Source organism: Papaver somniferum, chromosome 1, assembly GCF_003573695.1.
Source record: "Papaver somniferum cultivar HN1 chromosome 1, ASM357369v1, whole genome shotgun sequence".
Lineage (NCBI taxonomy): Eukaryota > Viridiplantae > Streptophyta > Magnoliopsida > Ranunculales > Papaveraceae > Papaver > Papaver somniferum.
This window is the reverse complement of record NC_039358.1, coordinates 59,923,504-59,950,811: the sequence shown is the minus strand read 5'-3', so window position 1 is coordinate 59,950,811 and position 27,308 is coordinate 59,923,504. Positions and strand designations below refer to the sequence as shown.

Genomic DNA, 27,308 nt, shown 5'->3' with positions numbered 1-27,308 from the left:
AAATGTAAACAATTGAACAACTCTAGAACTAGTTTCATTTAAGTCATTTGACTAGTTATGGTTAAGATGAATGAGGTTGATATGAAAGTGTTCATATGGATAACTTTGGTTAACTATTGTTGATCCAACAAAGGTGTACATGTTTAGGTACGGTTACTCATATCTAAATGAAGTCACTTTTCATTTGTGTGTAACAAGCTAAGTTCGATCTAACAGTTGAAAGATATTAGCTTGAGTCTAATCAGGTTTTCATCTAACAGTGAATATTGAATGCTTTGTTACCAAGGTAGCATTGATTGCAAACTCTGATTTGAAGACTATATAAAGGAGAACTGTAGCAACTGAGAAACCTAATCCCCACACCTCTTGTGTGATACTAGTTGCGACTAGAGTCGATTCTCCTTTAACCTTAGATTTTTCACGAGACCATGTAGGTTAACGACTTGAAGACTTCATTGGGATTGTGAATCCAGGACCAATTATTTTCTATGTAGTTGCGTTTTCTGATCTTGCTGTTTTCTATCGTGATTGAGTACTATCTTCTCTAGGATTTTCTCGAGATTTAATCTCCGATAGGCAAGATAAAAAGTAGTCACAAACATCTTCCTCTCATCGTTTATGATTTCACAATATCTTGTTTCGCTACCATACGATTAAGATTATTGTGAGGTGATTGATATTTCTAGGATGTTCTTCGGGAATATAAGTGCGGTATATCAGTTGGTTCCTGTTCACCTTGATTTATCAAAAGACGGAACAGAACTCATAGGTTTATATGTGGGAGATAGATTTATCTATTCAATAGACTTTTCTGTGTGAGACAGATTGGTTTATCAAGTCTTCGACTTTAGGTCGTACCAACTCTTAGTTGTTGGTGAGATCATCTAAGGGAATCAAGTGCACAGAATCCGGGCGTGGTTCTAGAAGCGTAAGGAATGTGACTGTACCTTGATCAGTGTGAGATTGGTTAGGGCTCAACTGCATTCCAGTCCAAAGTTAACTTGGAGTAGGCTAGTGTCTATAGCGGTTTAATACAGTGTGGTTTTCAAATCTGGACTAGGTCCCGGGGTTTTTCTGCATTTGCGGTTTCCTCGTAACACAACTTCTGGTGTCTGTGTTATTTCTTTTCCGCATTATATTTGTTTATATAATTGAAATATCACAGGTTGTGTGTAAGTTCAATCAATTGTGAATCCAACCTTTGGTTGTTGATTAAATTGATTGACACTTGGATATTGGTTTTTGATACCGTCCAAGTTATTTGTTATATTCAATCGGGCTCGCAAATTCCTATTTGTTTGATTGCAGATTGAATTGAGAAATTGAGATATAACTCTTTGATATACTTTTCTTAAGATTGAGTCTGACTGTCTAGTTGATTCTCTTGATAGTATATTGGAATTAGTCCATATAGATTGTTAAGCGAAATATTGGGTGTGGTTGTTAGACCCCCGCTTTTTCATAAACTACAACACCGTTGTCGGGATGAGGAGGGACGCCCGAAGAAAAACGAAACAAATAATCGTTTCCGCGGGGTAGGTATATACTACCTCTGTTTCAGGAAAAGTGATACTTTCACAGTTAGTTTCAGGAAAAGTGATACTTTCACAGTTTCATTTTTTCCTAACAATAGGCCAAATTAAAATAAATTAAAAAAAAAGAGGTGAAAGTATCACTTTTCCCGAAACGAAGTGAAAGTATCACTTTTCCTGAAACGGAGAATTAGTCGATGCATAAACCAAAACATGGATACATAATGTGTTATCATCCTTTGCGGTGGTTTGCATAATGGCTATGCATTCAATTTTCGAAAATTGTGCCTAAAGTGAAAGTATCACTTTTCCTGAAACAGAAGTGATACATCGTTTTGTTAGTTGCAACGGAAAACTAGTTGATGCATAAACTAAAATATAGATGTATAATGTGTTATGCATCTTTTGTGGTGGTTGTTTGATATTGTTGCCTAAAAGGATATACAACTTCGAAATTTTCGTAAAAACTTTAAATCTGATATTGTTGTTTGTACTCGTTGCGTATATATGTCTTTAAAATCTTTCCAACAAGATAAAATTTAGAATTTCAAGGCACGGATTTTTAGATATGTTATATTTTAGTTTGTTTTCCAATTATATCCCTAAAAAAATAGGATACACAAAAAGTTATAGTAATTGGATTAAGAAAAAGGGGTGTTTCAGTATTATCAAGTGCAAACTTCCAAACTATTTCCAATCATTTATCATTGCGTGAGGTTTCATTTTACAAAATAAATAAATAAAAATGGTCATAAAAGGACACCCTCCCTTCGGGCCCTCTAGTCGTCGGCCCAATCATATCGGTAAATGTGATCTCTTGGTTCCGTAACATCTCATTGTATAATGCGTTAGACAACTCCAAAATTACATTGTAACGTAAAAGAATTCAAGTAGTGATCAAACATGTGATCTTAAGAGAATTCAAGTAGAGATCAAACACTATTTACGCATCCCAGTTGTCCCAATAGACACAAACCTATGAAGTTTAATCTTGTTTGTGGTCATCAAAAGAAAAAGAAAATGGTGAGAGTAGGACTCCTTTTCAATGTTTTCATGTAATAAATCAATATAAATCATCCCGATGTGCAGAGCACATAGTATATCCGACGAGATGCCAAAAGTATATCCGACGAGATGCCAAAAGAATAAGAACTTATTCCCCAACGAGCGTGCACAAAGAAAGTGCCAAGTGTAACCAAAAGACTTTGTGCTGCGGCGAGTATGGCGGGAGGTGTAACCGTGTAAGAGATGTTAGTTAAGTAACAGTTACGACATCAAAAATTCATTGAAGATGAGAACTTAGAAACAGAAAAACTGAATGTCAGCTCCTTACATTGGATGGCCAAGAAAGAATCAGTCAAAAAAAATCTCCTTGTTTCTAATATTATCTGTAATTGTCAATTGCGTTTCTTTATCTTGCCAACCTCACGTTGGCAGTCGTGTCTTCCTCACTGTCCGGATATCCGTCTTATAAGGTCTTCATAAGAGCATTATTATTCGGCCATTTCAACACTTTTCTTATCAATCTCACATTCTCTCTTTTGGTTCTCTGGAAGGTAAATCATCTCCTTATACACAAATTTTTGTTCTAATAATTGTTGTCTTGTTGTTGGTGTTGAATTTTAATATGATTGTTGCATAACAATTTTGGGGGTGATGCAGATTTTTTTTTTTTTTCAGAGACGGCTTTTGATCTGATATCTTGATGCGAGCCTCTTGATCTCCTGCTGCATTTGCCTGTAAACAGGAGAAAGCTCGCCAACAAGAATCATGACAGACCTCGAGCAATCTGCAAGACCTAATGGTTAAGTTTCTGACTTTTTTTTTCCTTTTGGATTCAATCAATCCGGCATCTAGAATTGATTTTGGTGTTATATGACAGGTCTTGAAAATGAGGAGGATGAGAGAAAGACTAAAGTCGGAGCTCTGAAACAAAAGGCAATAAATGCATCGACAAAATTCAGAAATTCGTTGACGAAAAAGGGTAAGAGAAATAGCAGGGTTATGTCAGTATGCATTGAGGATGAACGTGACGCTGAAGAACTACAAGCAGTCGATGCATTGCGCCAAGCACTTATCTTGGAAGAGTTGTTACCTGCAAAACATGATGATTATCATATGATGCTCAGGTAAAATCTTCTTTCATCGACTATGTAAACGAATGGCGTAATTCGAATTCTTGCGTTCTCTGATCATTTGATTGTGTTTTGTTTTATAGATTTCTGAAAGCTAGGAAATTTGACATTGACAAAACAAAGCAAATGTGGTCTGACATGATTCAATGGAGGAAGGAATTTGGAGCTGACACAATATTGGAGGTGATACATTCATATTAGGAGCTACTTCCTTGGTTTTTTTTTCTTGCCAATCCTGTGTGGCTTGTTGGTTTTATTTTTCCTGAGAGATTTTCTTGTTTTTAGGACTTTGATTTTAAAGAACTGAATGAAGTCCTCAAACACTATCCCCAAGGGCATCATGGAGTTGATAAGGATGGGCGACCGGTTTACATTGAGAGACTGGGTCAAATTGATGCTAACAAGATGTTGCAAGTTACAACGTTAGATCGTTATATGAAATACCATGTACAGGAGTTCGAAAAGACCTTTAATCTCAAGTTTCCAGCTTGTTCAATTGCAGCAAAGAAGCACATTGACCAGAGCACAACTATTCTCGATGTGCACGGTGTGGTACGTGCATAATAATCACTCTGTTTTGCAGAAATTAGCTTAAACTTCCTACTTTTATACTTCATAATTGACAAGTACAACATGAACTGTGAGACAGGGACTGACGAGTTTCAATAAAGCGGCAAGAGAGCTGCTTCAATGCCTTCAGAAGGTTGATGGTGATAATTACCCTGAGGTGCCTTTCTGTAACTCCTTGGAAGCTGCCATTATATTGGATTTCTGAAGGACTCTTTTATCTTCTAACAAAGTACTCTCATATTGTAGACATTGTGCCGCATGTACATCATCAACGCTGGATCCGGTTTTAGAATGTTATGGAATACCGTGAAAGGTTTCCTTGACCCTAAAACTACAGCTAAGATTAATGTAAGAAATTTTTGATTTTCCTCATATTGGACTACTGGATTTTAGCTAGGATATCCACTTAACCAGTAAACTGTCTTACTTACCAGGTTCTTGGCAACAAGTACCAGAGCAAGTTGCTTGAAATTATCGATGCTAGGTAAGTTCAGTAAGTAATTTATAGCCGGATAGAGCATTTCCTAATAACTATTATCATGAGTTCTTAAGAGTGTTTGTGTCTGTCTTTGCAACAGTGAGTTGCCAGAGTTCTTGGGAGGCACTTGTACTTGCGCTGATGTTGAGGGCGGTTGTATGCGTTCAGATAAGGGTCCATGGAATGACCCAGATACATTGAAGGTTATCAGTTTGTTTCTTTCTTTGTCTGTCTTCTTTCTTCTTCTTTTCTCATTTTCCACCCCTTTACGTACATTTAGTTTGGTATTAACTTAAAACTTATGCAATCAATCTAGCGCGTTCACAAAGGTTATGCCAACTGCACAAGGAACGTTGACACTGAGGCAGATGAGAAGGAAACTTACGATGTTGATGATGAGGTTATGAAGGTTAGCCTGATTCTCAAAGTTCAAAAAAATATATTCATGTGTATTCAGTATACTTGCTCAATGATTATCTACAACTTGTAGGAATGCGATCCTCCAGAGGAGTTTGTTTCAGATACAGAACCTGAACCTAAACCTGAAGCAGAACCAGAACCAGAACAGCCTCAGAAACTGCTCTCTCCTGTTCGTGAAGAAGTAAGAAGTCAAGCTACACTAAACACACAATGCACAATATAGTACTTAGGTTTGAGTTTATTGATCTGTAAAACTTAGGGGAATATGGGATATCTGAAAAATGACGGTAAAAGAACGTCATGTTCACCTTTTTTCTTTTGACGAGAAAGAGCAAATTAGATTAAAAACGGGCTCACACAAAGAAAGTGAGTGACCGGAGACAAAATACAGTCATGTTTTGAGCAGGGCTACAATGACACCAGACTGCGCAAAAACTGCCTACAAAGAGGACAGCCGCACACCTGCAGCCTGTCGAGAAGAAAAACTAAAAGACAAGCATAAACCACAAATAAACAGGACGTTCTTACCTACACACAGCATCCCTGTTATTTTAATAATGGAATCCAAAGAGATACCGCGGAAATTTTTTGTAATTTCGTCAACTATGTTCACCTGGATTCCATTCTTTATGTTTGATTTTTGACACGATTTTCATCAGATACCTCAAGGCTTGGAGGGAGCTGGTGTTCCCAGCACTGATTACTCTTCTGCAATGAAGCGCATGGCTGAACTGGAGGAGAAGGTTACTATTCTCACCACGAAACCTGAGGCCGCTCCTGTAAAGGAGGAAAAACTTGATAGTGCTGTGGTCCGCGTTGACGCCTTGGAGCAAGAGCTTTCGGCAACCAAAAAGGTAACTAACATAACATTCATTTTAGAAAAGTGAAGAAAGATATAACAGCACAGTCAGTGAATATGATTTAATTGTTCATGCTTGTGTGCAGGCTCTAGATGACGCCAAGGTCCGACAGGAGGAACTTATAGCCTATATCGATGAGAAAAAGAAGAGAAAAAAATGGGTATGTTATCAAGTCTCTTGCAATAGGAACAAGGACTTTAAAATCCGTCTTTTCTTCAGTATCATCTGAGGTACTTCTTTGTTCTTTGTTTTTCAAGTTTTTTCTGTAATTGCAGAGTATATTATGCTGCTGGTGAGGAGAACCAAGCGGAAGCAACTGGAATGAAGAAGTGGGAATTAACTGTTTCTCCTCAGAATGCCATCCTCGCACAATCTGAGTTACCTTTAGATTTTGGTCATGAAGTAGTAGTTTGGCATTTTCATCAGAAGAAAGACAAAACGGGTTTGACCATCGAAGTAGTTGAAGCTCTAATAATTGGTAAAGAGCAACAAGTGAACACTGGATATGTAAGCTCCAAGTGTTCAAGACCATCCTTTCGCATTTGTTATGTATATGTGAAGCTCTAAGTTTTAATATGTTTATACTTCTAATTGTTCTTGTCAGAGAGACGATCCCCATTTTGTACATTACATATGGAAATATCATCCATTTTCTTGTAGGTTCATGTAATATCTTACACTTTCACCCTATTTGGGTTTAGCCAATCAAACCAAAAACAAGTTACACAGGGAGCAAGAGAGTAATAATAACTTAGATTAGTTCTTATAATTTCTGTATTGAGTTTTTTGAATTCCCCGAAGGAATAGAAACTTACATGATAAAAGATCAGAACAAGACTGATTTGCTCTCTCATACATTACATAAAACTGAGAGAAAACAAAGTTAGCTAATCCGCAGTCGCATCTCCCTTTCACCAAAAAAACGTCTTTTTCTGCACCAACACAACAGTAAAAAACGGATTAGATAGTCATCCATAACCAACCGTTTTCTTCAAATTGTTTCAGTTTTTTTATCTGAACTTGCCCGCAATTTTGCTTGTTTTTGCTCGTCGATATAAGCAAGCAGTTCCTCTTGCTTCATCAGTGCTTCATGTAGAGCCTGCTCCAGTAAGAAGCAAAAATCACATATGATAAAAATATGCACATGGTACGTACGGATTTTTTCTAACGCAGTACAGAGGAAACCGTAATATGCGAACCAAGTGGTTAAGGAAACACTCGAGGACACCTCATCTATGTTGGGTTAGAATTTCTATAGAAGTTGAAAACCCAACAAGTGACACTAAATAAACTAATTTCTTAGCAATATCAGACCATTAATCTTTTAAATGAAAACTAAGAAGTAGAATCCTACCTTCTTAGTAGCGATAAGTTCTGCTTCTAAGGCGTCTACACGGCATACAGCAGCATTCAACAATTCTTCCTTCTCACTTGGCATCTCAGCTGGCTTTGCTTGAAGTGTGAACACCTTCTCCTCCAAATCACCCAACTTCTTTAGCACAGAAGAGAGGAGATCTGCGTTAATGAACCCTGGAGCTGCTGCTGAGTGCTCCTCATTGGATGGTGACTGTAGTCTGGTTTCAGGAGATACGTTGCCAATATCAAATATTGTGCTCGGAAGTTTCTTTGTTATGCAACAATATATGGAGGTGAAGATAGCAAACAGGGTCATTAACACGGATATAGGCATGCCAGATATTGTGGAACAAAGCCCTTCTGGAGTATTTTTTGTATCAGGACAAGGAAGTTTCCCTGTAGGAAAGCATAAACAAAGAAAAAAATTAAGATCAACATAACTCTAAGGGCCATCAACAAGTAAAACCTTTTCAAAGCAACAAGGCAACAACTAATGACTTCTCAAGAAAATCAAAAGCCCAACTATTCATTCACAGACATCTTTCCCCTTTTTATTTTTGTGGCCTTCAATAAGAAACATTTATCAAGTAGCAATTGACTTCCTCTTTAAATTCTTCTTTTCTATATCGATAAAAGACAAATGTTTCCTCAATCGAAGGTAAGTTAACATTGCTAACCTTTAGAAGTGAGAGACATTTGATGGGCCAGCTCTTTCTTCCACACAGAATCTATGGGCTTGTCAACCATGGGGATGTAATCATCATTGTCCGAGCGGCTGACTGAGTAGTTCAATTTCCCAGCAATTTTGGCCTGTATTTATCAGAAGTGGCATAAGTGAATTAGAAGAAAACAAAAACTACAATGCCCTCACATAAACCCATTTATTTTTACTCCAAAACACTCAAATGTCATGGCCGAATTAACTTTACAAAATGAAATGTTTTTGAATGAACTCCAAGTTAAATGGAGCCCTTTAGATTTAGGAAAGAAACTCCAAACATTTTCTTCAGCAGTCAACATTAACTAGTTTCCTGTAATACAAAGAATAATTAAGATCTAAGGAAGGACCACCTACTTCTTCACGAACAGGAGTTAACCGAAGATGTGCATAATTTCTAGATGATTTCGGAGAGATGATATCTTCCGCTTCAGACCCAGATTCAGCGGTAGATATATCGCCACCTTTCATCTGCTTCAACAAAGTAAAAGAAATAATCATCAAGAGAGATTGTAATGATAGTGTAATAATCAGAACAAACTTGACGAGATGAACTAAAACCATACCCCAGGGTAATCTGGCTTGGCGTACGCTACGATCTTCCCGTCACTATTTGAAACTGTTACTATTTGTCTAGAATATCGAGCTTCGCCATTAAGAACCATCTGCATTCAAGTGCAATGCAGATAATTAAAATTTGGAAACACCTTTGACGCAGACTAATGCAATACAATTTCAGGAGCATAAAATAAAAACGTTATTGAAGCCAGTAGAGAACCTTCAATATGTTTGGATCTTTCCAAGGACCCTTGTCAGATCTAAGACAACCCCCCTGATCTGCACAAGTACAGCTGCCACCCAGAAATTCTGGCAACTCACTGGAGAACACCAAATGCATACAAGAAGTTCATTAAGTCTCAGATAGGAAATGAAAAACAATATTTACCATGAGTTAAACTCACTCCAATGAGAACAAGAACAAATTACCTGGTGTCAATTATCTCAAGCAGCTTGCTTTGGTACTTGTATCCAAGGACCTAAGGAACATAACAGAAAACCAATTTATACATATGTACTTGTCCATAGTCTTAAACAAACTTGAATGGTAAAATAGAGCAAACAATTATTGCATACATGAATCTTAGAAGTTGTTTTGGGATCAAGGAAAGACTTCACAGTGCTCCACAGCATCCTAAATCCAGGACCAGCATTGATGATAAACATCTGATAGAGTGTCTGTAACAGTGTAACTGTATGGCATTAGAAGAAAATTATGCAGAATATATTACAGGTGCGACTTCAAAATTCTTTAACTTATGTGTAAATCTATATCAAATTTAAACATACCTCAGGGTAATTGTCACCATCAATCTTCTGCAACCTCAACATGAGCTCCCGTGCTGCCTTACCAAAGTTCTTTAAACTCTGCAAGGAAAAATAGGATTTGAATAAGCTTGTATTCAATTCTTCAAAGGTACCTCTCTCTACACAAGATAAAATGTTCCTCGGTGTAACATTCAACTTTCGCTCCAAGTGCTTAAACACAGTTGCTGGGGATCAGTACCAAACCAATAAACTTTTATGTCATCTAAAGACCATGATTCACAGTAGCCAAAAAGCTTGACCTTTCCAAGTAACCACATTTGTGGTAAGAGAACACACTTTCATTGCTTCGAATAGTGATTTTGCATACCTCACCTAATTGGTGTTGGCTTTAAAACCCAACATCGTGTCTAGGGGTGGGCACAATGTACTAGGGTGTCCGTAACCACCTCATGGTTTTAAAAGAAAACACGAAAGCGAGAAATGTAGAGAGAAAAAGAGAAAGAGAGCATACCACGCCTTGAACATCTAAAATTGTGGTACTTGAATCAATGTGTCGCTTTGCAGCAATAGTACAAGCTGGGAACTTCACGGCGAAAGTCTTTTCAAACCCTTGCACATGGTACCTAACATACCTATCCATGGTTGTCACTTGCATAAGTTTGTTGGGATCAACTTTTCCAAGTCTTTCGATGTAAATAGGTCTTCCCTCCTTATCCACACCATGATAGCCATGGGGATAGTTATTTAAGACGTCATCCAACTCTTTGAACTCAAAATCCTGTTGAGCATGCCAAAGACAGCAGTTGAACCAATCAGTCTTAGTTCACTACATCACTAAGAGCTAATAAATGAAAGAAGTGACCAAAGCCTAGCAAGAACCGCGTATAAGTGAATAAACGAGATGCATGGTTCGAAAATCCAACGGAAACCTTGTACCACAAAAAGTCCACTGATGCTGCCAAAAATAATTACCTCCATTATGGAGTCAGCCCCGAATTCCTTCCTCCATTGAATCATTTCAGCCCACATGTGCTTAGTTTTTTCAATGTCGAACTTCCTTGCTTTCAAAAATCTGCAATTTGATGTTTCAGCTTGTTAATTCAGAGCCATGGATGACCTAACATGACTTCCACAATTTATAATCAAAAGCAAAACGTAATTAACGAATACAAATATTCGAGAAAACTTCCATATGAAACACAGGCATATTTCGATATGTATGGAAAAGCAGGTAAGCTAAGCCTATATGATACCAATAACTCCCCTAGGTATCCCAGAGAATGAACTCCAGAAGATATTCTCAATCCCACAGCTCAAAAATACTAATAATACTCCAGCATTAAGACTCACAAAGCAAAAGGCTAATAAACTGACACAGCAATACAATATCAACACCATACAAATTTTCTGAAAACGAAGAAGAAGCCATAGACTACCTTAACATCATGTGATAGTCATCATGTCTAGCTGGTAATAGTTCATCTGATATTATGGCTTGTCGAAAAGCATCAACAGCCTGTAACTCCTCAACATCCCGAACATCCTCGATTGAAATAACTCGACTATCACTTTTCCTCCTAGTTCCTTTCTTCTTAAGAGAATGCTTGAACTTAGTTGATGCATTTAGTGCTTTCTTCTTCAAAGAACCAATTCTGGTCCTCCTTTCATCTTCAGAGTTTTCAAAATCAGATCTCCTCTCTCTTCTTTCTTCATTACCAGAGGAGCCTTCAAAACCTGTACCAGCAGTCCACAGTGTAATTAAAATTAAAAATCAACTGCAATTAAATCAAACCAAAAGGACTAAACCAAATTCTGCAGTGACAATAACTAAAATTAAACCTAAAATTCAATCAAACAGGACATGTTCATTAAAGGAAAAAAAAAAACAGGTATTTTTCCCAAAATCTGAATTCCTCATCAAAATCCAATTAGAAACCACAATATTACTGATCAAAGGGGTTATTATCACAACGTTCTCAGAATCAACAAAAGGCGAAATTGTGAAAACCAAGAATCAAAATCAAACAAAAACAATCCACATTGAACAGATCAATCAAAAGAAAAGAAAAGCAGGACCACTAACAAAAAGATAACAAGGAGAAGAAGAAGAAAGGGATACTTACAAGGTCGAGAAAATCGATCAAGATGTCCGGACATTACGAAGATTCAACAATAGATTGAGAGAGATGATAAAATCTGAAACCCAGAAACAACATTCACATTCAAGAACAGGAAAAAAAAAAACAATGTAAAACCCCTAAAAAAAAAGAAAAAGGAATCTCTCAATCCCTCATTAAATGACAATAATAATAGTTACCTCTCTCTATTTTTTTGCAGAAAAAATGTGATGACAAAGAAAGGAATCAATAAATGTGTCTTTTTTTTCTGATGATGATGAAGAATGAAGATTAACAGGGAGGGAGTAGTACTAAGAGATCTGGCAAAGAATTTCTCTGTGTTAGCATTAATATCAAAGAAACAAATTCCTCATTAACTCCTCTTGACTTATGAAGGAATGATAATATTAATCACTCGCTCAGAAAAACAAATATGGGAATTAATATGTAAACATAGAAATGAATCTCATTTATTATCAACCCATTTCTTTCCTTTACATACAAACAACAAAACTCTGAAACACAGAAGAAGTAAAAAGAAAAAAGAGTTTGTTTTTGATGAGGAGGAGTGCAGTAGAGAGGAGTAGAGGAGTACTAGCCTACTAGGAGAGGAGGAGAGAAGTGTGGGGCCCACAGTCCTATTTTTTCGAGATGTCTAACACTCTCCCGCGAAACCGACGGCGAGGTAGGGTGTGATGTGGTAAGTTATGATGGAATGCGAATCACGAATCATTCATCATGGGATAAAAAGATTACGGGGAAGAGAGTGTGTCAAGTCAAGTCAAAAAAGAAAGGAAAATATATCGGGTTACCGGGTAAACCGGGGTCATTATAAAACGGTAGTATTCATTGAGTACTCAATTGCAGAGAATGATACGTGTCAGTTGTTTAATTAATTTTTTTTTTGGAATTTCGGTTATTTTCAACATTTTGTTGTCCGTTGTCTTGTCAAGTAGAGGGAGAGAGAGTGTGAGAGTAATTAAGATGAGCTCGTGACTCTGTGCAGAGATGATCAGGGAATCCAAGCAGTACTATTATTACGAAGTTGATCTTAAGATTGGTTTTTAGTTCAACACGCCAAGCAAATTAAAAAAACAGATGAATGAAAAAGTAGCAAATCAGGGAATCATCTTTTTGCCATTGTTTCATTATCTTTTTTGAGTATTCTCTTCGTCGAAGCTTTTATTGATTCATTTTCATCATCAAAAGGTCTGATAGTCTCTGATTGATGGATCTTATCGAGGTCCTACTTGGAATAGTCTCTTCTCTTTGAAGTGAATAAATATCGTGAACCTAGCTAAACTAAATCATGGAGGTTCGCTGCTTCTGTCTGATCTGCTGTTTCAACACAGTTACTTATCTGCAGGATATACAATGATTTTATGTTTCTTGATGATAATTTATACTAATTAGCATGTCCAGGCGCAGTCTAAAACTAGTTTAATTTGTGCCTGATGCAAAGGCATGGTTATGATCTGCGCCTTACCGCATAGTGCTTCCATATGATGCTGTTTGGCTTTCATGGCGCAGAATGTGTAAAAGATAATCTTGATATTTTTTTTAGCAATTAATTAAGAAAAAAAAGGATAGTGCTAATGGTTCTTGATAAGATGGACATCATATAGCAAGTACATTATCATCATTTTATTGCTGCTTTTTTACCACATTTCTGGGGCTCAGGAGCATCATCATATCAATATTATATATGGTACTCTGGATGCATGATTTACGGGTTCGAAGTAGTAGTGGACTTTGTAAAGAAAGCATCATCGCACACTTTTCTTAAGTTTTAAATTTCAATCAGATTCATTGTTTTTCTAATTTTAAACCCATTATATATATATATATATGACCAAACATAAATGGGACGTCCATTATTCTTTTCCTCTGTTTTTATAGTAAAACTCCATCCATCCTTCCATAATTGAGAAATTTAAAAACAAAAAAAAAATCTTATCAGCTTATCCAAAATTTCCTCCACCTTTGTCTTTGATCATCACATGTGAACTGAATCAAAACACGATTAGTCTTTTCTTGATCAAAGGTTATTTGACTAACTACTTAACTTAGATTGGCATTATGTGATAAACTATGATTTACTTAACTTCTCTCTGTTGGTTTATTATGTTCTCTTGCTTTCTTTTTATCGAAATGAACAATTGTTGTCATTGAAGAAGATCAAATCTTGGCAGAAAAAGTTGATTTACAGCAACGGGTCATGGAGAGTAACAACAAACAAAGGAAACAAAAAGGATGAGATTTAACAACAATGAAAACTCACAGAAAAATCCAAAAAGAGACAAATAGGTAAAAAAACTTGTCAAGGAGACAGAAGCTGAGATACCCAATGGCCCATGCTATCTACCGTTCACTAACATGTCATGTCTCTATTTTGCACAGAACTAACCCGACAAAAATGTGCTATCTCATTTTTTATGCATAAAAGGTCTTGTGTACCTAAATCAAAACGATAAGGCATGTTCCAATGGGTATGGCAAAAAAACAAATAGTGTTTGGCATGTGAGGTGGCCACTATGGGAGAACCGATGTTGGAATTTCTGCCGAACGATGTTGGTTATATCGCCCAGCTATAAAGACTTTATCGCCGGCGATATAATCAATATCGGTCGATATTATCAAATTCGTTGTCGATATAGATAATATCGCCGGCGCTTGGTATTCTACCGCCTATAAATTCCGCAGCAGCACCATCGGAATCTTCACAATCCATTCTCCTCTTTTATTCGCTTCTCAACTCTTCTTCCTTTTTCAAAAACGGAGAGACAAAAAAAAAACAGAAAAATCAAAGGAAGTACTAGTGCCTCAAACAGTGGAATAAATTTTGTGTGGATACATATTATGAGTTTAATAATGTTAGACAAGTAGCCGGTGCAGGTATTTTCCCCAGTCACCTATCTGATCATCCGGAGCGAGTTAATTCAGTAACGTTAAGAGGTGGATGGATCGAGTAAAAAGCGATTTATGAATTACTTCCCCCAGTTGTTCAAGAGAGAGTTAGAAGATATCCTTGGCGACATATATATCTTATTAACCCAAGAAACCACAGGACTCAAGGAGTTCAAGTTATATTTGAAAGATCGTGGAAAACTACAAACACGTTCTTTTTCAAGGACTTTGAATGCGGCAAGTTAGTTTTTTCCAGTAATTTCTTTTTTAAATTATCTATTTAGTTTTATAAAAATCAAACAAACCCTAATTATGATATTATTGTTAATAGGAGTTTCCCCGCTAAATTTGTACATGTTAACTGGAATTCAATGTGAGGGAACCTTACTTCCATATAACACACTAAACTGGTTGGCAGAAGACAAATGGAAACAGAGACTTTCCTTATACTCTAGTGAATTAGAAGGAAATCCAGTACATAGATAAATAAAAGCAGGAGGGTTAAAAGTGTCTGGGTTGAAAATTTTTTTACAACGTTATGCTAGGAATATGGAAGAGAATGAGAGTGCTGGTAATCAATATTTGTTCCCTGCCCATTATGAGGAGATCGAAAGGGTGTTTATCTTATGGACACTAGGCCAATGTCTATTTCCAAATGCTAGCTCAGTGGCCTTAATTGGTTTTCTCGAAGCATTAGAAGATTTAGAGCAAGCACCAACATGTGATTGGGGGTCTCTTATGTTATCATAGGTTTACATACAACTTGGTGTAAACTCGACGTGTCTCAAAGATAGTTTCAATGCTTTTTGGGGATTTCTGGAGGTAAGAACCAATATTTTTCCAAATATTTGTTTGTTATTTTCACATTGAAAATAATAACCAATAATGTTATTATTTGCAGTATTGGTGGTATACATGGTTCCGTGTAGCGGAACCTTCTCTTAGGAATCATACCAATATTTTTCCGATCATAAGGAAGTACGATTCCGAGAATTGGGAACCTCAACAGATTGAAGATGGTCAACATACAACTTTGTCTCCAGCCATATGAAGGAATACCTGAGTTCGAAGAAGAACAAGCTCAGAGAATGTTACATCTAACCCTTACAAGGATCGTGTTATACAGCCCTATTTCTCAAAAGGGTGTTTGGTGTTATGGTGAAAGACAACTTATTCAGTTGCAAAGAAGATCAGTTATATCCGTCAACCGCTACCCTAATTCTGAGATTTCTGCATATGACTACTTCAAATTGTTAAGGGAAGGTCATCATTGGAAAGAAGTTGATCAATTGATTCGGGAGCCAATGGATGGAAATGATTACTTATTTTAGCTTGACACGATTTACAAGTCCAATATTGCTACGCAACCACAAAGTTTGGGTCGAGTTGATTTCCCAGCTTTAGGTAGGATGCCACTTGCTAAGACTATCTTCCTTCCCAACCTCCACTAGAGACAGGCGACGCATGTGCATATCCTTCTCAAAGTTCATCGTCAATTATGCCACCTTTTTCTTGGGAGGTACAGACTATATCCTCCACATATGGAGAGGTTATTACTTATCCAATTACTTCCAGTGCACCTGATCGGAGTAATCCATACTGGGGGATCAATGAGACACCGGTGGAGTATCAGAATCGGTGTAACGATTTTGATGCTTTTGTTCAGGGATTTCATAGATTCCACTTGGAGGAGATGCAAAGAGGGAGGAGATGATGTTTTACATGAGTCCAGGATTTGGAGGTTATGATGGTTCAGGTAGTACTAGGGGAATGAGTCCCGGTGGTAGTACTAGGGGAATGAGTCTCGGTGGTAGTACTAGGGGAATGAGTCCCAGTGGTAAAGGAATGAGTCCAAGTGGTAGAGGAATGAGTCCCAATGGTAGAGGTGGTATAGGAATGAGTCCAACTGGAAGTCATCAAATTCGTGGAAGTGAAAGAAGACTGAGACGTCGTATGCAGGAGGTACCAGAAAGTTCTACTCCAAACCTAGTGTTAGATACTCAAGTAGAACGTGGAGCTGTTGAAGACATAAGCATGGATACAACTCCGGCACATCCGGTTGGACAGATGGACATAATGACTCTTGGAGGTGGTGCGAACTTAGAATTTATTAGGCAAGCGACTTTGTTTACCCCAATTGCCTCAACCTCATAAACATTTCAGTTATATCAGCAAAATCCTCCATCATATCAACAACACGCATTTCAAGATTGTTATCGTGTACCCTTGCAGCCTATTAATTTCCAAGGTTTTGGTGATTCTGATGAGACTCAACCACCAAGTCAGTCTCAAACCGAGCCAAGTATGTCTCAAACCGAACCAGGCTCGATAACTGAAATGTTGAAGAGTACCATTGATCCACAAAATATGTGTAATTGGGTCTTTGGTCAAGAAAAAAATGGTCAAGGAAACCAGTAGTTTGTTTGCATAATTTAGTATCTTTTAATAATTTCAAATGTAATCTTTTTATTTTAATTAATGAAAACTATCTTTTAATTAAAACTAATTTTACATTTCAACATAATTATCTCAAATCTATATCCCTTGCAATCCCAACATCGAATTACAAAAGTATTTTCTTAAATTGTGATAATCATGAAAAATATTTTCTCAAATCAATATACCATCGGGTGTTTATCATAATATTTTCATAGATTATAATCATGAAAATTGCAGCCGTTGGATGATGAACGAATAAGCGATAATAATACCACCGAGCGACATCATGACTATCGCTGGCACTTCTTTGACTGCCGAGCGATTATTTGACCATCGAGCGATGGAGTTTCTGTCGCTCGATGGAAACTTTGTCTCGTATGAGTTTGGCAGTTTTGTATACCCATAATGGGTGCATATATGCCAAATACCAAGTTTTTCCATACCCATAGGAATAGGCCTAATACTACGACCCCTAGATCCGAGACCGAGAGTTCTAGCCTGTTCAAGTAATCATGTTTATGCAAAACTAACAAGTTAGGTATATCAAGCTTGATAATTCTGCTCTCTGAAATTAGCAAAAACTAGGGGTGGGACTTGGGTTGGGTTAACCCATACCCAACACGAACGTTGGGCGGGCATGTGCAACGTATTTTAAAACTTTGGGCAAGTTTGGGCATAAGTTTTATAAACCCGAGTTAACTCTGGGCAAGCATGGGCATAAATATTTTTAACCCAAGCAACCCTCCCAACCCGAAGAACTATGATATAGTTATATAAAACTATTTTTATGATTGAAATCTTCAAATCTAATAGTGAGAATATAAATTATATCTATCTCATTAATCATTTAATATGAAAAAAATTATATTATTATAAATAATCTTCAGTTAATTGGAAATTTAAGATAAATATAGCAATTAAATCTTAATATTACTAAAATTTGTTAATATCATATTAACAAACTCGTATGTCTAGAGAAATTTGGGCCAACCCGAGGAACCCGAAGAACCCGAGAAACACAACTTGGACGGACTTGGGAAGTACCTCCATGATTTCCACGAATTCAATGAGAAATCTGGGCAAAGGATTCCTACCTCGGGTATTCCATGGCCAAGCCTTCTAACCCGCCCAACCAACCCAAGTACCACCCCTAGCAAGAACATTAAACTGAACTTCAGAATGTGCTCAACTTCAGAATCCGAGTTTACTTTGGCGCCTAATGGCGGTACCAGTTTGCTAGGAAGAACCCAACTCCGTATAAGACATACTATTTTATTGGGATATAACTGTAAAATATTCACTGTACACGTTGCGTAGTTTCAGAGTCAGTGCATGATACTTGAAATGCGAAAAAAGAACATGATCATTTATATTGGATTTTCACAAATCACGAGGCGAATTTGAATGATCGGTCTGGATGCTTCCACGAGTCCATGATGTACAGTCCAACTGTAAAGAGTCGTTATAGCTTTAAACAGATGTTACACGAGTGCAGGACTGGTCTACTCATCATTAAATGCACTCCACCACTCCACCTAACCTTATCGACATCATAGTGAGCTGTTGAGAAAGCAGACGGTCTCAGGAGATCGAGGAAAGAATGAAAGAATGAAGCAGAGTTCAGCGGTCCCAGCCAAATCTCTATAAATAGCAGCCTTGTTCACTTGAAGAGTGGTTGGATTTTTAGTAGAGGGGAGTGGGGTTAGGAATAGAGTGAAACACTTAGTAACACTCTGTATTTTCCTTTATCAAACCTTGTAACATCCTAACATTCGTAGTAAGATTTCAAGCCCATTACCTTTGTGGATGTAGGATAAGAATGAACCACGTTAAATCTCTCGTGTCATTTACTTATTTTGCACTTACGTTTACTCTGACTTTATATTCGTCTCGATTACATGGTTAAATGTATATGCAAGTTGATAGATTTTCATTTGTTCAGTCTCATACAATGTTTTTACTTATGTGTACTCTGAACCTGGCTATAACCACTAGTTGGGTTTTTAGCGGTTACAGTTTGGCGCTAGAAACCGTTAAGGTTATCAGTAAAAGATTATCTTCCCCTTGAAGCCTTTCCAAAACAACATCGTAATGTCTTTTCTTTAAAAAAAAACATTTCAAAATTTTGATACTTTATTGGGTGTTTTAATGGTGAAAGCACCGGATCTATTAAGGTTGGGAGCATATGAGCGTTACGACAACCATCGTTATTCTTGAACTAACAAGATTATATTTCGCACTCGTTTCACGGGAATAACGTTTTCCTTTCATGAGAGCGAATAACAAAGCTCTATTTTCATGATAGTATTATCATATTTGAAACAACCCAGAGAATATGAGAGTTGTTTTATAGCAGGACACTGATATTTTTATCAGAACAACCAATTATGCCCTATATGTCATGTGTAGGAAAAGTTGGAAAAAGATAATATTATTTGGCATGTGTAGGAAAAGTTGTAAAAAGATCATATTATTCATCTGCATCGAACCGATGACTATTTAGTTTCACTTGAAACCCAAATAAGATTTATGGGAGTATAAAACGAAAAGGCATACCATTAGTATCCCCATCTTCAATATATTGTCAGTTGTTTGTTACATCAAAGATACAGACAGAGGACAGACCACTGATTCACATTACGACACCATAATGATTATCTCTTTCCTGGATCTGATCAACTAGGACGTGGATCGTTCATATCAGGTATCACATAGCACGGTATAAAGGTGTTAAAAGCACATCATAATCAATTTATTGTATTCACGAGATTCTTCTAAGTGTCATAAGAGGGACAAGATCTCGATGAAGATAAACTTAGAGCTTATTGACCAGTTGGAAAATCAATTTCTTCCCGTTTTTCTTAACTTTTTTCTAAAAAAAAATTAATCTTATATCTAACCTGTCGCCGAAATTGTGCGGAGTTTTTGCTTTGCTATCTTCTTCAACTTGCAGGGTACCGATCGGAAAGTCGAAGGAGATCGTCCCACAAACCTCAAAACGCCACACTCGAGCATCCTCAAGGGAACCGGCGAAGAATAAGGGAAAAATCTCGGATGATCAGAGTGAGCTTAGATGACGGGTTGCAAAAGAAAATGCGGAGGTAGAAAAAGCATCCATAAAGAAGGCAGCCAAAGAAAAAGCCACACATGAGAGAGAAGCAAGGGACACAGCAGCAGCTAGAGCCCTAGCGACAAAGGTAATACCAGACAAAGCATCAAAAATTTTGGAAACAACATAGACGGTCATCACGTTCACCAATGCAGAACAAACTGGTGAGACGATCCCACCAACGACGTCCACGCCCAAAAATTCCAATCGAGACCTGATCATTGGAGGACGATTACCACATACCGGAGTGATCGAAGAGATTTTTCAAAATCAAGACAACCAAGTGAAGGATCCACCTTCACCACGGATAGAGACAGTAGTTGATGGAAATACACCTTGGAATCCAATCCAAGCAGCCATTGCAGCCTCATAAGACGCAGCCTGTGAAGCAGCAAAGGAGGCCGCGGATGCAGAAACATAGGCCGTACCTCTAGCAAGAGCGGAAGTCATGAACCATAACACTAACGAAGGACTTATCCGCAACCAATCGGACGAGATGATCCATAAGGCAGCCATGCACAAAGAAGCGTTGCAAAACCAGAAAGAATACATTTATGTTATGCAGTTGTTGACTCGAGAACTAAGCTCTGAAGGAGTTAACAAAGAATGGTGCAGAAGACTCACAACAAGGGCAGCCGGACCAGGAAGGTGCTTCAATGGTTAACAAACGCAAAAATCAAGAATACCGAAGTCGAGATTTGGTAGTTGTTCCAACACCATTAAAGATCCGAAGACTCCACGATGATGAGATCGATATTCGCGAAGATCCAACGTTTAAGCCTGAGGACTCCGGCCTCACTACCGATACAAGAATGAAAGAAATGTTTGATCAGATGGAGATGATGAGAGAGGAATTAAACAACTAAAAATCTCGACAAGGAGGCGAAGCTCGATTAGTGGAGGTCATCCGCGAAGCGCGGACTACACCATTCACTCATTACATTATGGTATCGCAAATCCCCTCCAAGCGCCCGATACCAACATTCACATACTATGATGGGAGTGGAGATCCAACTGCCCATCTGAGATATTATGCTCGCACCATGTGATATTGGAAAACCAATGACGTCGTTATGTGCAGGTATTTTCTAGCAAGTTTGAAGCTATCCGTGATGGCTTGGTTCGACAATCTGCCACCCAAATCGATTGACACATTTAGGCAGCTCACCAAGGTCTTCCTCAAAACATACATCTACAACTAAGGGTGCACAGGAACCGAGCCGGACCGACAGATCGCGCCGGAACCGGTGGAACCGTACCTGATTTTGGACCGAATCGAGGAACGGGGTACAGGTACCGGTCCAAAAAATAGGAACCGGGGTCTGGGAGTACAGGTACACGGTCCACTACAAGTACCGTGCCGTACCGGACCGAAAGTACCGAATATTAAGAGCCGTTAGATTTAGGGGATCATAGATTAGTAATAGCCGTTAGATTAGAGGAGGTATATAAGCCAACATAACAGAGATAGGGTTTCTCTTATCAGTTTCCTTTCTTTTTTTTTTGTCCGTCTCCTCTCTCTGAGAAGAAGAAGAAGTGAAGAACCCCATTACTAAATCCATCTTCTTTGTTTCAAATATTCAATCATCTCTTAATTTCTTACTCTTAGAAATCAGGTTCGTCATTTCTTTTGATTAGTTTCATCTTTTTTGTTTAATTTGTTTTTAATTTTTTTATGCCTGTGATTGACGAATTTTTTTCTGTTGTATCATTGTATTAAGATTCAAGACTTCAACTCCACGATCTTCATTACACCACCTCTCAATTTTGATTTTTGACTACTGGGTTCATTAAATCTCGATTTGGTAAGATGCAATCTAGATTTGTTGTTTCCAAATCTAATGAAATGAAAAAAAAATTAGTTGATGTTATTTTTGTCTATCCTGAAAGTTTCTATTGATCTGATGACATGAATGAATTACCAGTGTTATCATTTTGAAACCCCAAAGCCCTATTTTGCCTTTATTATGAATCATTTCTTTTCACTGGATAATTCAATCTCCTTTCAGAAAATTTCTTAATTGAATTTGTGTTTTCTGAAATGCTAGTATCATTTTGATTACATGTGTATCTGATGTTATAGACTGAATTTGTTGCTGGCTTTAATAGGCTGTTCTGCTTAGCAATATCGATGTGCATGTGCTGCTCCTTCACTGAAAAAATTCGTTGAGATCCGGTCTTACAAGGTAAGGATCTCTTCTTTATGCCAATTGTTTTGCTGATTTGGTTCAAGTTAAAAATCTTGGTAACATCTAGTTTCAACAGACAATGGGTACCAATTAGATTTTGGATTTATGGATTCAACTTGGTGTCTTGAATGCATGTTGTTTGTGTTCTTTAGATTTTTTTCCAGCAATGATTCATGTTTGAATTGTGTATATATTGTTTGTCAGTGACCAATCATTCATGGATGCATCAAGTCCAGCTAGGGATCGGAACATAATATGACGTCATTTCACTAGGAGAAATGTTGCAGAAGCCACTTGCAATTACTGTGGAAGGATATATAGGGCTCACAACTGCATAAATGGAACAACATCATTGTGGAAGCACTTTAAGATATGCCCCCACAGAGATCGCATAATTAATGCTTAGCACTAGGCTTAGAGCCTTAGACTTAGTTCTATCCAGGGAAAAGCCAAAGAAGTGTAAGTAAACCAGGGGCATGGCCAAATCGTATGAAAGAGTTGATGTCAAGGAGTAAGAGGTTCAAGAGTAGCCCAAATGATGACATGGGAAAAATAGAGTTGGATAGATATTTCATTGACAAGTATGAAGAAGGTGAAGGAGAAGATGATGATGATTTGACTTATTGGGTTGGTGGAAGACCAACAATACAAAGTATAAGATACTTGGACATATGGCTAAGGACATATTAGCCATTCCTGTGTCTTCTGTTGCCTCTGAGTCTGCTTTTAGCACAGGAAAGCCAGTCTTAAGTCCTTGTAGAAGCTTTTTATCTACAAGGACAGTTGAGGCATTGCTTTGCACACAAAGCTGGCTAAGGAAGCCAATACAACTTGATCTTCTATCTGATTACATACCAGATGATGATGTTGAACTTGAAGAAGGTAACATACAATTGTACAAACATATACATTGCTGATATACATATTACATTATTACTTGTGTTTGGCAGTAATAGATATAGACTAATAGTTACTAACTGCGATTATTTGTTTTTGCAGCGTTACTTGGTCCTATCAACACTGATGCCACCACAAGTGCTGCTGACATGGATTAGAAGATCAAGATTCAAGACTACTGCAGAACTAGATGCACTGCTAGTTGTTCTTTTTTCAGATTTTCTCATTTTCAAGACTTAGTATATGTGTCTGTGGCTACTGCCTACAGCTACTTGTTCTTTTTTCGGATTTTCAAGACTTTAGTGTGTGTGTTTGTCAGTTTGTGTGCTACTGCCTATTGCTACTTCTTTTTTCAGATTTTCAAGACTTTGTTTGGTTGATTTGCTAGTAATATTGCTACTTATTAGTTGGTTCTTTGTTTTTTGATTGGGATATTACTTAATATATTGAAAAACATGTAAAAAACAGGTACTTATGTTGTGAGAGAAAAAGACATATTTATGTCTGGAAAAGTACCGACTGGTAACGGAACCGTACCTGGTACCGTACGTGTACCGAATGGTACCGGAACCGAGGTACAAGGTACAGGTACCGGTCCAAAATTTTGGAACCGAGGCTAGGGAGGTACAGATACTCGGTCTCTTCAAGAACCGAGCCGAACCGTACCGTGTGCACCCTTATGTACAACATGAATATGAAGACTGAGATGGACAAATTATTTTCTTTGGCTATTGGTTGAGAGAATTGCTACGGGAGTACAACGATATATGGGGAAAGATATTCCAATCGATAGGCAAGGTGGATCCAATTGTCGCTATCAGCTGCTACAAATATGATCTTGAATTCTTGATAGGCAGTCCAGGATTTTCGAGGATTTATGCACCATCAAACCACCCCTCGAAAAATAAGGAGATCTTAGAATCCTACAAGCAAAGTACATCCAGTTAGAAGAAATGCAACGAGAAATCTTAGTGTAAGCAAAGGGAAAGGGTTAACCGCGTATTGCACTCAGTCTGCAGAATCGTCTACTGATAAAGGGAAACGACCCGTGGAACCAGTACAACAAAGGGACGACAAGCGCTCTCGCAGAGACCGAGGATCTTTTTCAAAAAAAAAAAGGATTCTAAGATCGAGTCTTCATGAAGATGAACAAGGGCATCGGGCAGATTCGGGAGGAGATCCATAGTTGACCCAACTTCAATTGGCCATACTCAAAGGGGACTCAACCGGAGAAGGTCAATGTGAAAAGACGAGGGTACCCAAATACACCACAATATTTTTGTTTCAGCCTATAAGTCTTCTACCGAATGTGATCGTTTATGGACATAATCGAGACAATATGACAATTCGGTTCACACTTTGTGTGATTGTCTATGGATACGAGATCGAGATAATACAACAACAATATAACTTATGTGATTGACTATGGATACAAGATCGATATAATACTACAACAAAGTGTGTAACTTGATAATAGGTTCGGTAATAACCAAACTCTATAGGATCACTATCAAGTAATGCGGAGTTAACATATATGTGTATTTTACTTTATTATAATAAACAATTATAATGCGTAAATAAAAGTAAAAGAAACAATAAGATTTTGTTAATAAGGAAACCGCAAATGCGTAAAAACCTCGGGACCTAGTCCATTTTAAATACTCTTAGAATTAAGTGGATATGCAAAACCTAATACCAACTTCATATAGTTGAGACCAAGCATACTACCCATAGCTACTTAGTTTCCTCAGTATCCCCGCGCCTTCGACTTCTAGAGTCACACACGTGAATAGCAAGTCCTTTGGATTGTATTCCAAACATCAAAGGAAGAATATGTTTGGTAACCACTCTAATCAATCTTGCTACACGATTCAGATGATTTGTTGAAAAAGGCTCTTCCGTTTAATCTAATAAACTCCTTTGTCTGGTAAGATCAATCTAACTTTAACTACTGAAATAGTCAAGTATAGATTCACACTCAATCAATATAGATATCAAAGAGAAATATAGAGAATTTCGATCTCACGCAACCATCAATCGAATAAATCTGATTCTAATTGGATCTCAGCCGATCAAGGTTTGTGCACACAATTCACAAGAAATGAAAACTAATAAGAAATCTTCTTCATCTTCAAATCTTCTTTAATCTTCAATAACCAGCACAACACCACTTGAATATATTGTGATCAATCACGCACAGAATGGAGTCTGTTAACAATGGATTATCATAAGATGTCTTTAGATCTAACAACAATTCTAAATAGCCCTTCGATATTTCGATCTAGTTTGGGTGAATCTTATATCAGAAGAGAAGATTCTCAAGCATAAAAAAACTAGGTGCAGTCAAAGTTTCAACAAACGTTAGTTAACCAAATCAATTGAAAACTAATAACACTGCAATTATCTAGTTTTCCACCAACGGTACTCGTAGAGCTTCTTGATCGCACAGAAGTCTTTAAACGAGCGTTTGTAAGATATTTCACCTAATTAGGATACTTTCCTCTCCGAATAGACGGATCCACCAGAAACAACAAGAAATGAATTTTTCCTGGCTCTTAGGATAGTTTGCTACAAATACAAACTTAGGTATTTATAGACCAAGGATCTTTGGAAACCAAGGAATTTCCAAAACCCGAAAGTATTCTCAATATATGCAACGAATGAAAAAATTTGGTTTCCATAATTCCAATAAATGCTTGTCCAATGTTTCCGAAATCTCTCAATAGAAAATCTCCAATTAGCAAATGCACATTACTAATTTTTATTCTCTAGAGATATGCATTAATTGCTGGTAACTAAAGCATATAAAACCAAAAACCTTAATTAAAAGATTTTTAATTTATTTCGGCACAGAATCAACTTGAGTACTAAGAAACATCTTTGAACAATAAATGATAAGAGTTACTGCTCGTGTTCAAAGTACGCTGATATTTTTCACTGCAAATCCTTATTTCATATTTATATGGATTTGCATTCTTGGAATCAGTTATACCACACTTCCAAACAAGTTTAGAATTGGTTCGCCTATTTTCCAAGACTACTATGTGATTGATCAAATACCAAATCACATACATGGGTTCAATCGGTTCTACCAATCACTAGGATCGGTTATACCATAATATGGAAACACTTGTGATCGGTCACACCAATCACTAGGATCGGCCACACCAGTTACAAGGATCGGTTCCATCTACACATGGTATTACTTGTGATCGGTCACACCAGTTACCAGGACTGGTTACAAAAATTACAATGATCGGTCACACAACACTCATAATCAGTCACAGAAATTACTAGGATCGGTCACACCAATTACAAGGATCGATCATACCATCATATGGTGATTACTTAGGATCGGTTATCAAAAATCGGTCATACCAAATCATAATCCAGGCACCGTAATTAGTTTTACCAATATACATAACCTAAGTTAAGATCGGTTCTACCATTTCACACATATTGGTCATCCATAGATTTTCAATGAATAGCCGGACCAATAATACTAATGATTTCCCTTTCGATTCACGAAACAAGTTCATGAATGTACTTCCTTTACACAAATGTAAAACATTATTTCGTAGGATGAAATCTTCACCATAACCCATTCACATAATCATAACAATATATACAAGATTATGTCGATGTCATATCTAGGCAGTTCAAAAGATAAGCGTTATACTTCGTAGTCTAATTCCCTAATACTATGATCATACTATTATGATCATGTCACGTCACTAGAGTATTATATGATATGTACAGTATATACAGCTACCAGTAATGTTTTCAATATAACACGATTTGAAAGATACGTTAGGAACGAAACAGTTCAAGTCAATATTACTAACCTCAAGTGGAAGGATAATGTCTTCATTGTAGTTCTACTTCTTCATATTCTTCAGGTCTTCGGAGTAATACTTGTATGTCTCAATATTCCTAGACTTTATAGTCTAATAACCTAAACAAAGTTGAATCTAATATTTAATCAAGCTACTTTATATAAGTTTTGATACTAAAATACGACAACCAAACTTGACATACCAACACTTGGTGAGTTCAACCGAACTATGCTCTAACACAAGGACAGTAAGGATTATTGCGAGTACCATGCATTTTATGGACACACCACTGAATGATGCAAGAATCTAAGGCACGTGATCTAAGACATGATAAACGAAGGAAGTTTGCAAGAACACATCGAACCTGTCGTAGCCACCACCACCAATGTAATGGACAAGCAAGTCCAACTCCCCGAAGG

The 27,308-nt window shown here is 37.3% G+C and overlaps 2 protein-coding genes across 4 annotated transcripts; one reads left to right on the top strand and one right to left on the bottom strand.

The window, feature by feature from the left end:
- Positions 1 to 2,958: 2,958 nt before the first annotated feature.
- LOC113288445 (phosphatidylinositol/phosphatidylcholine transfer protein SFH3-like) lies at positions 2,959 to 6,665 on the top strand. Of its 3 annotated transcripts, none has more exons than XM_026537485.1 (14): positions 2,959 to 3,088; positions 3,213 to 3,336; positions 3,415 to 3,661; positions 3,751 to 3,850; positions 3,953 to 4,219; positions 4,317 to 4,394; positions 4,484 to 4,585; positions 4,672 to 4,721; positions 4,816 to 4,918; positions 5,032 to 5,124; positions 5,206 to 5,316; positions 5,795 to 5,989; positions 6,081 to 6,155; positions 6,271 to 6,665. In XM_026537485.1, exons 2-14 carry the CDS (start codon positions 3,303 to 3,305, stop codon positions 6,289 to 6,291), a joined length of 1,476 nt encoding a protein of 491 aa, XP_026393270.1. In that variant the 5' UTR covers positions 2,959 to 3,088; positions 3,213 to 3,302; the 3' UTR covers positions 6,292 to 6,665. The 3 variants fall into 3 exon arrangements, with proteins under 3 accessions (XP_026393270.1, XP_026393285.1, XP_026393277.1); XM_026537500.1 differs by having other exon boundaries at positions 6,253 to 6,665; XM_026537492.1 differs by having other exon boundaries at positions 3,017 to 3,088; positions 3,195 to 3,336.
- LOC113288436 (phosphatidylinositol/phosphatidylcholine transfer protein SFH6-like) lies at positions 6,645 to 12,077 on the bottom strand. Its single transcript, XM_026537477.1, has 15 exons — positions 11,713 to 12,077; positions 11,519 to 11,591; positions 10,832 to 11,129; positions 10,368 to 10,467; positions 9,907 to 10,173; positions 9,417 to 9,494; positions 9,204 to 9,305; positions 9,057 to 9,106; positions 8,848 to 8,947; positions 8,636 to 8,734; positions 8,427 to 8,540; positions 8,029 to 8,161; positions 7,350 to 7,747; positions 7,020 to 7,094; positions 6,645 to 6,927 (listed from the first exon to the last, which is right to left on the bottom strand). Exons 2-15 carry the CDS (start codon positions 11,550 to 11,552, stop codon positions 6,907 to 6,909), a joined length of 1,869 nt encoding a protein of 622 aa, XP_026393262.1. The 5' UTR covers positions 11,553 to 11,591; positions 11,713 to 12,077; the 3' UTR covers positions 6,645 to 6,906.
- Between the last annotated feature and the right edge of the window lie 15,231 nt (positions 12,078 to 27,308).

Excerpts from the sequence above, each read along its gene's own strand:
- LOC113288436 (XM_026537477.1), bottom strand. The coding sequence starts at position 11,552 with ATGTCCGGACATCTTGATCGATTTTCTCGACCTT. Across the intron at positions 11,130-11,518 it reads TGATCGATTTTCTCGACCTT|GTTTTGAAGGCTCCTCTGGT; the intron begins GTAAGTATCCCT and ends CTGCTGGTACAG. Across the intron at positions 8,162-8,426 it reads TAACTCCTGTTCGTGAAGAA|GCCAAAATTGCTGGGAAATT; the intron begins GTAGGTGGTCCT and ends TGATAAATACAG.
- LOC113288445 (XM_026537485.1), top strand. The coding sequence starts at position 3,303 with ATGACAGACCTCGAGCAATCTGCAAGACCTAATG. Across the intron at positions 4,586-4,671 it reads AAACTACAGCTAAGATTAAT|GTTCTTGGCAACAAGTACCA; the intron begins GTAAGAAATTTT and ends CTTACTTACCAG. Across the intron at positions 4,722-4,815 it reads CTTGAAATTATCGATGCTAG|TGAGTTGCCAGAGTTCTTGG; the intron begins GTAAGTTCAGTA and ends TCTTTGCAACAG.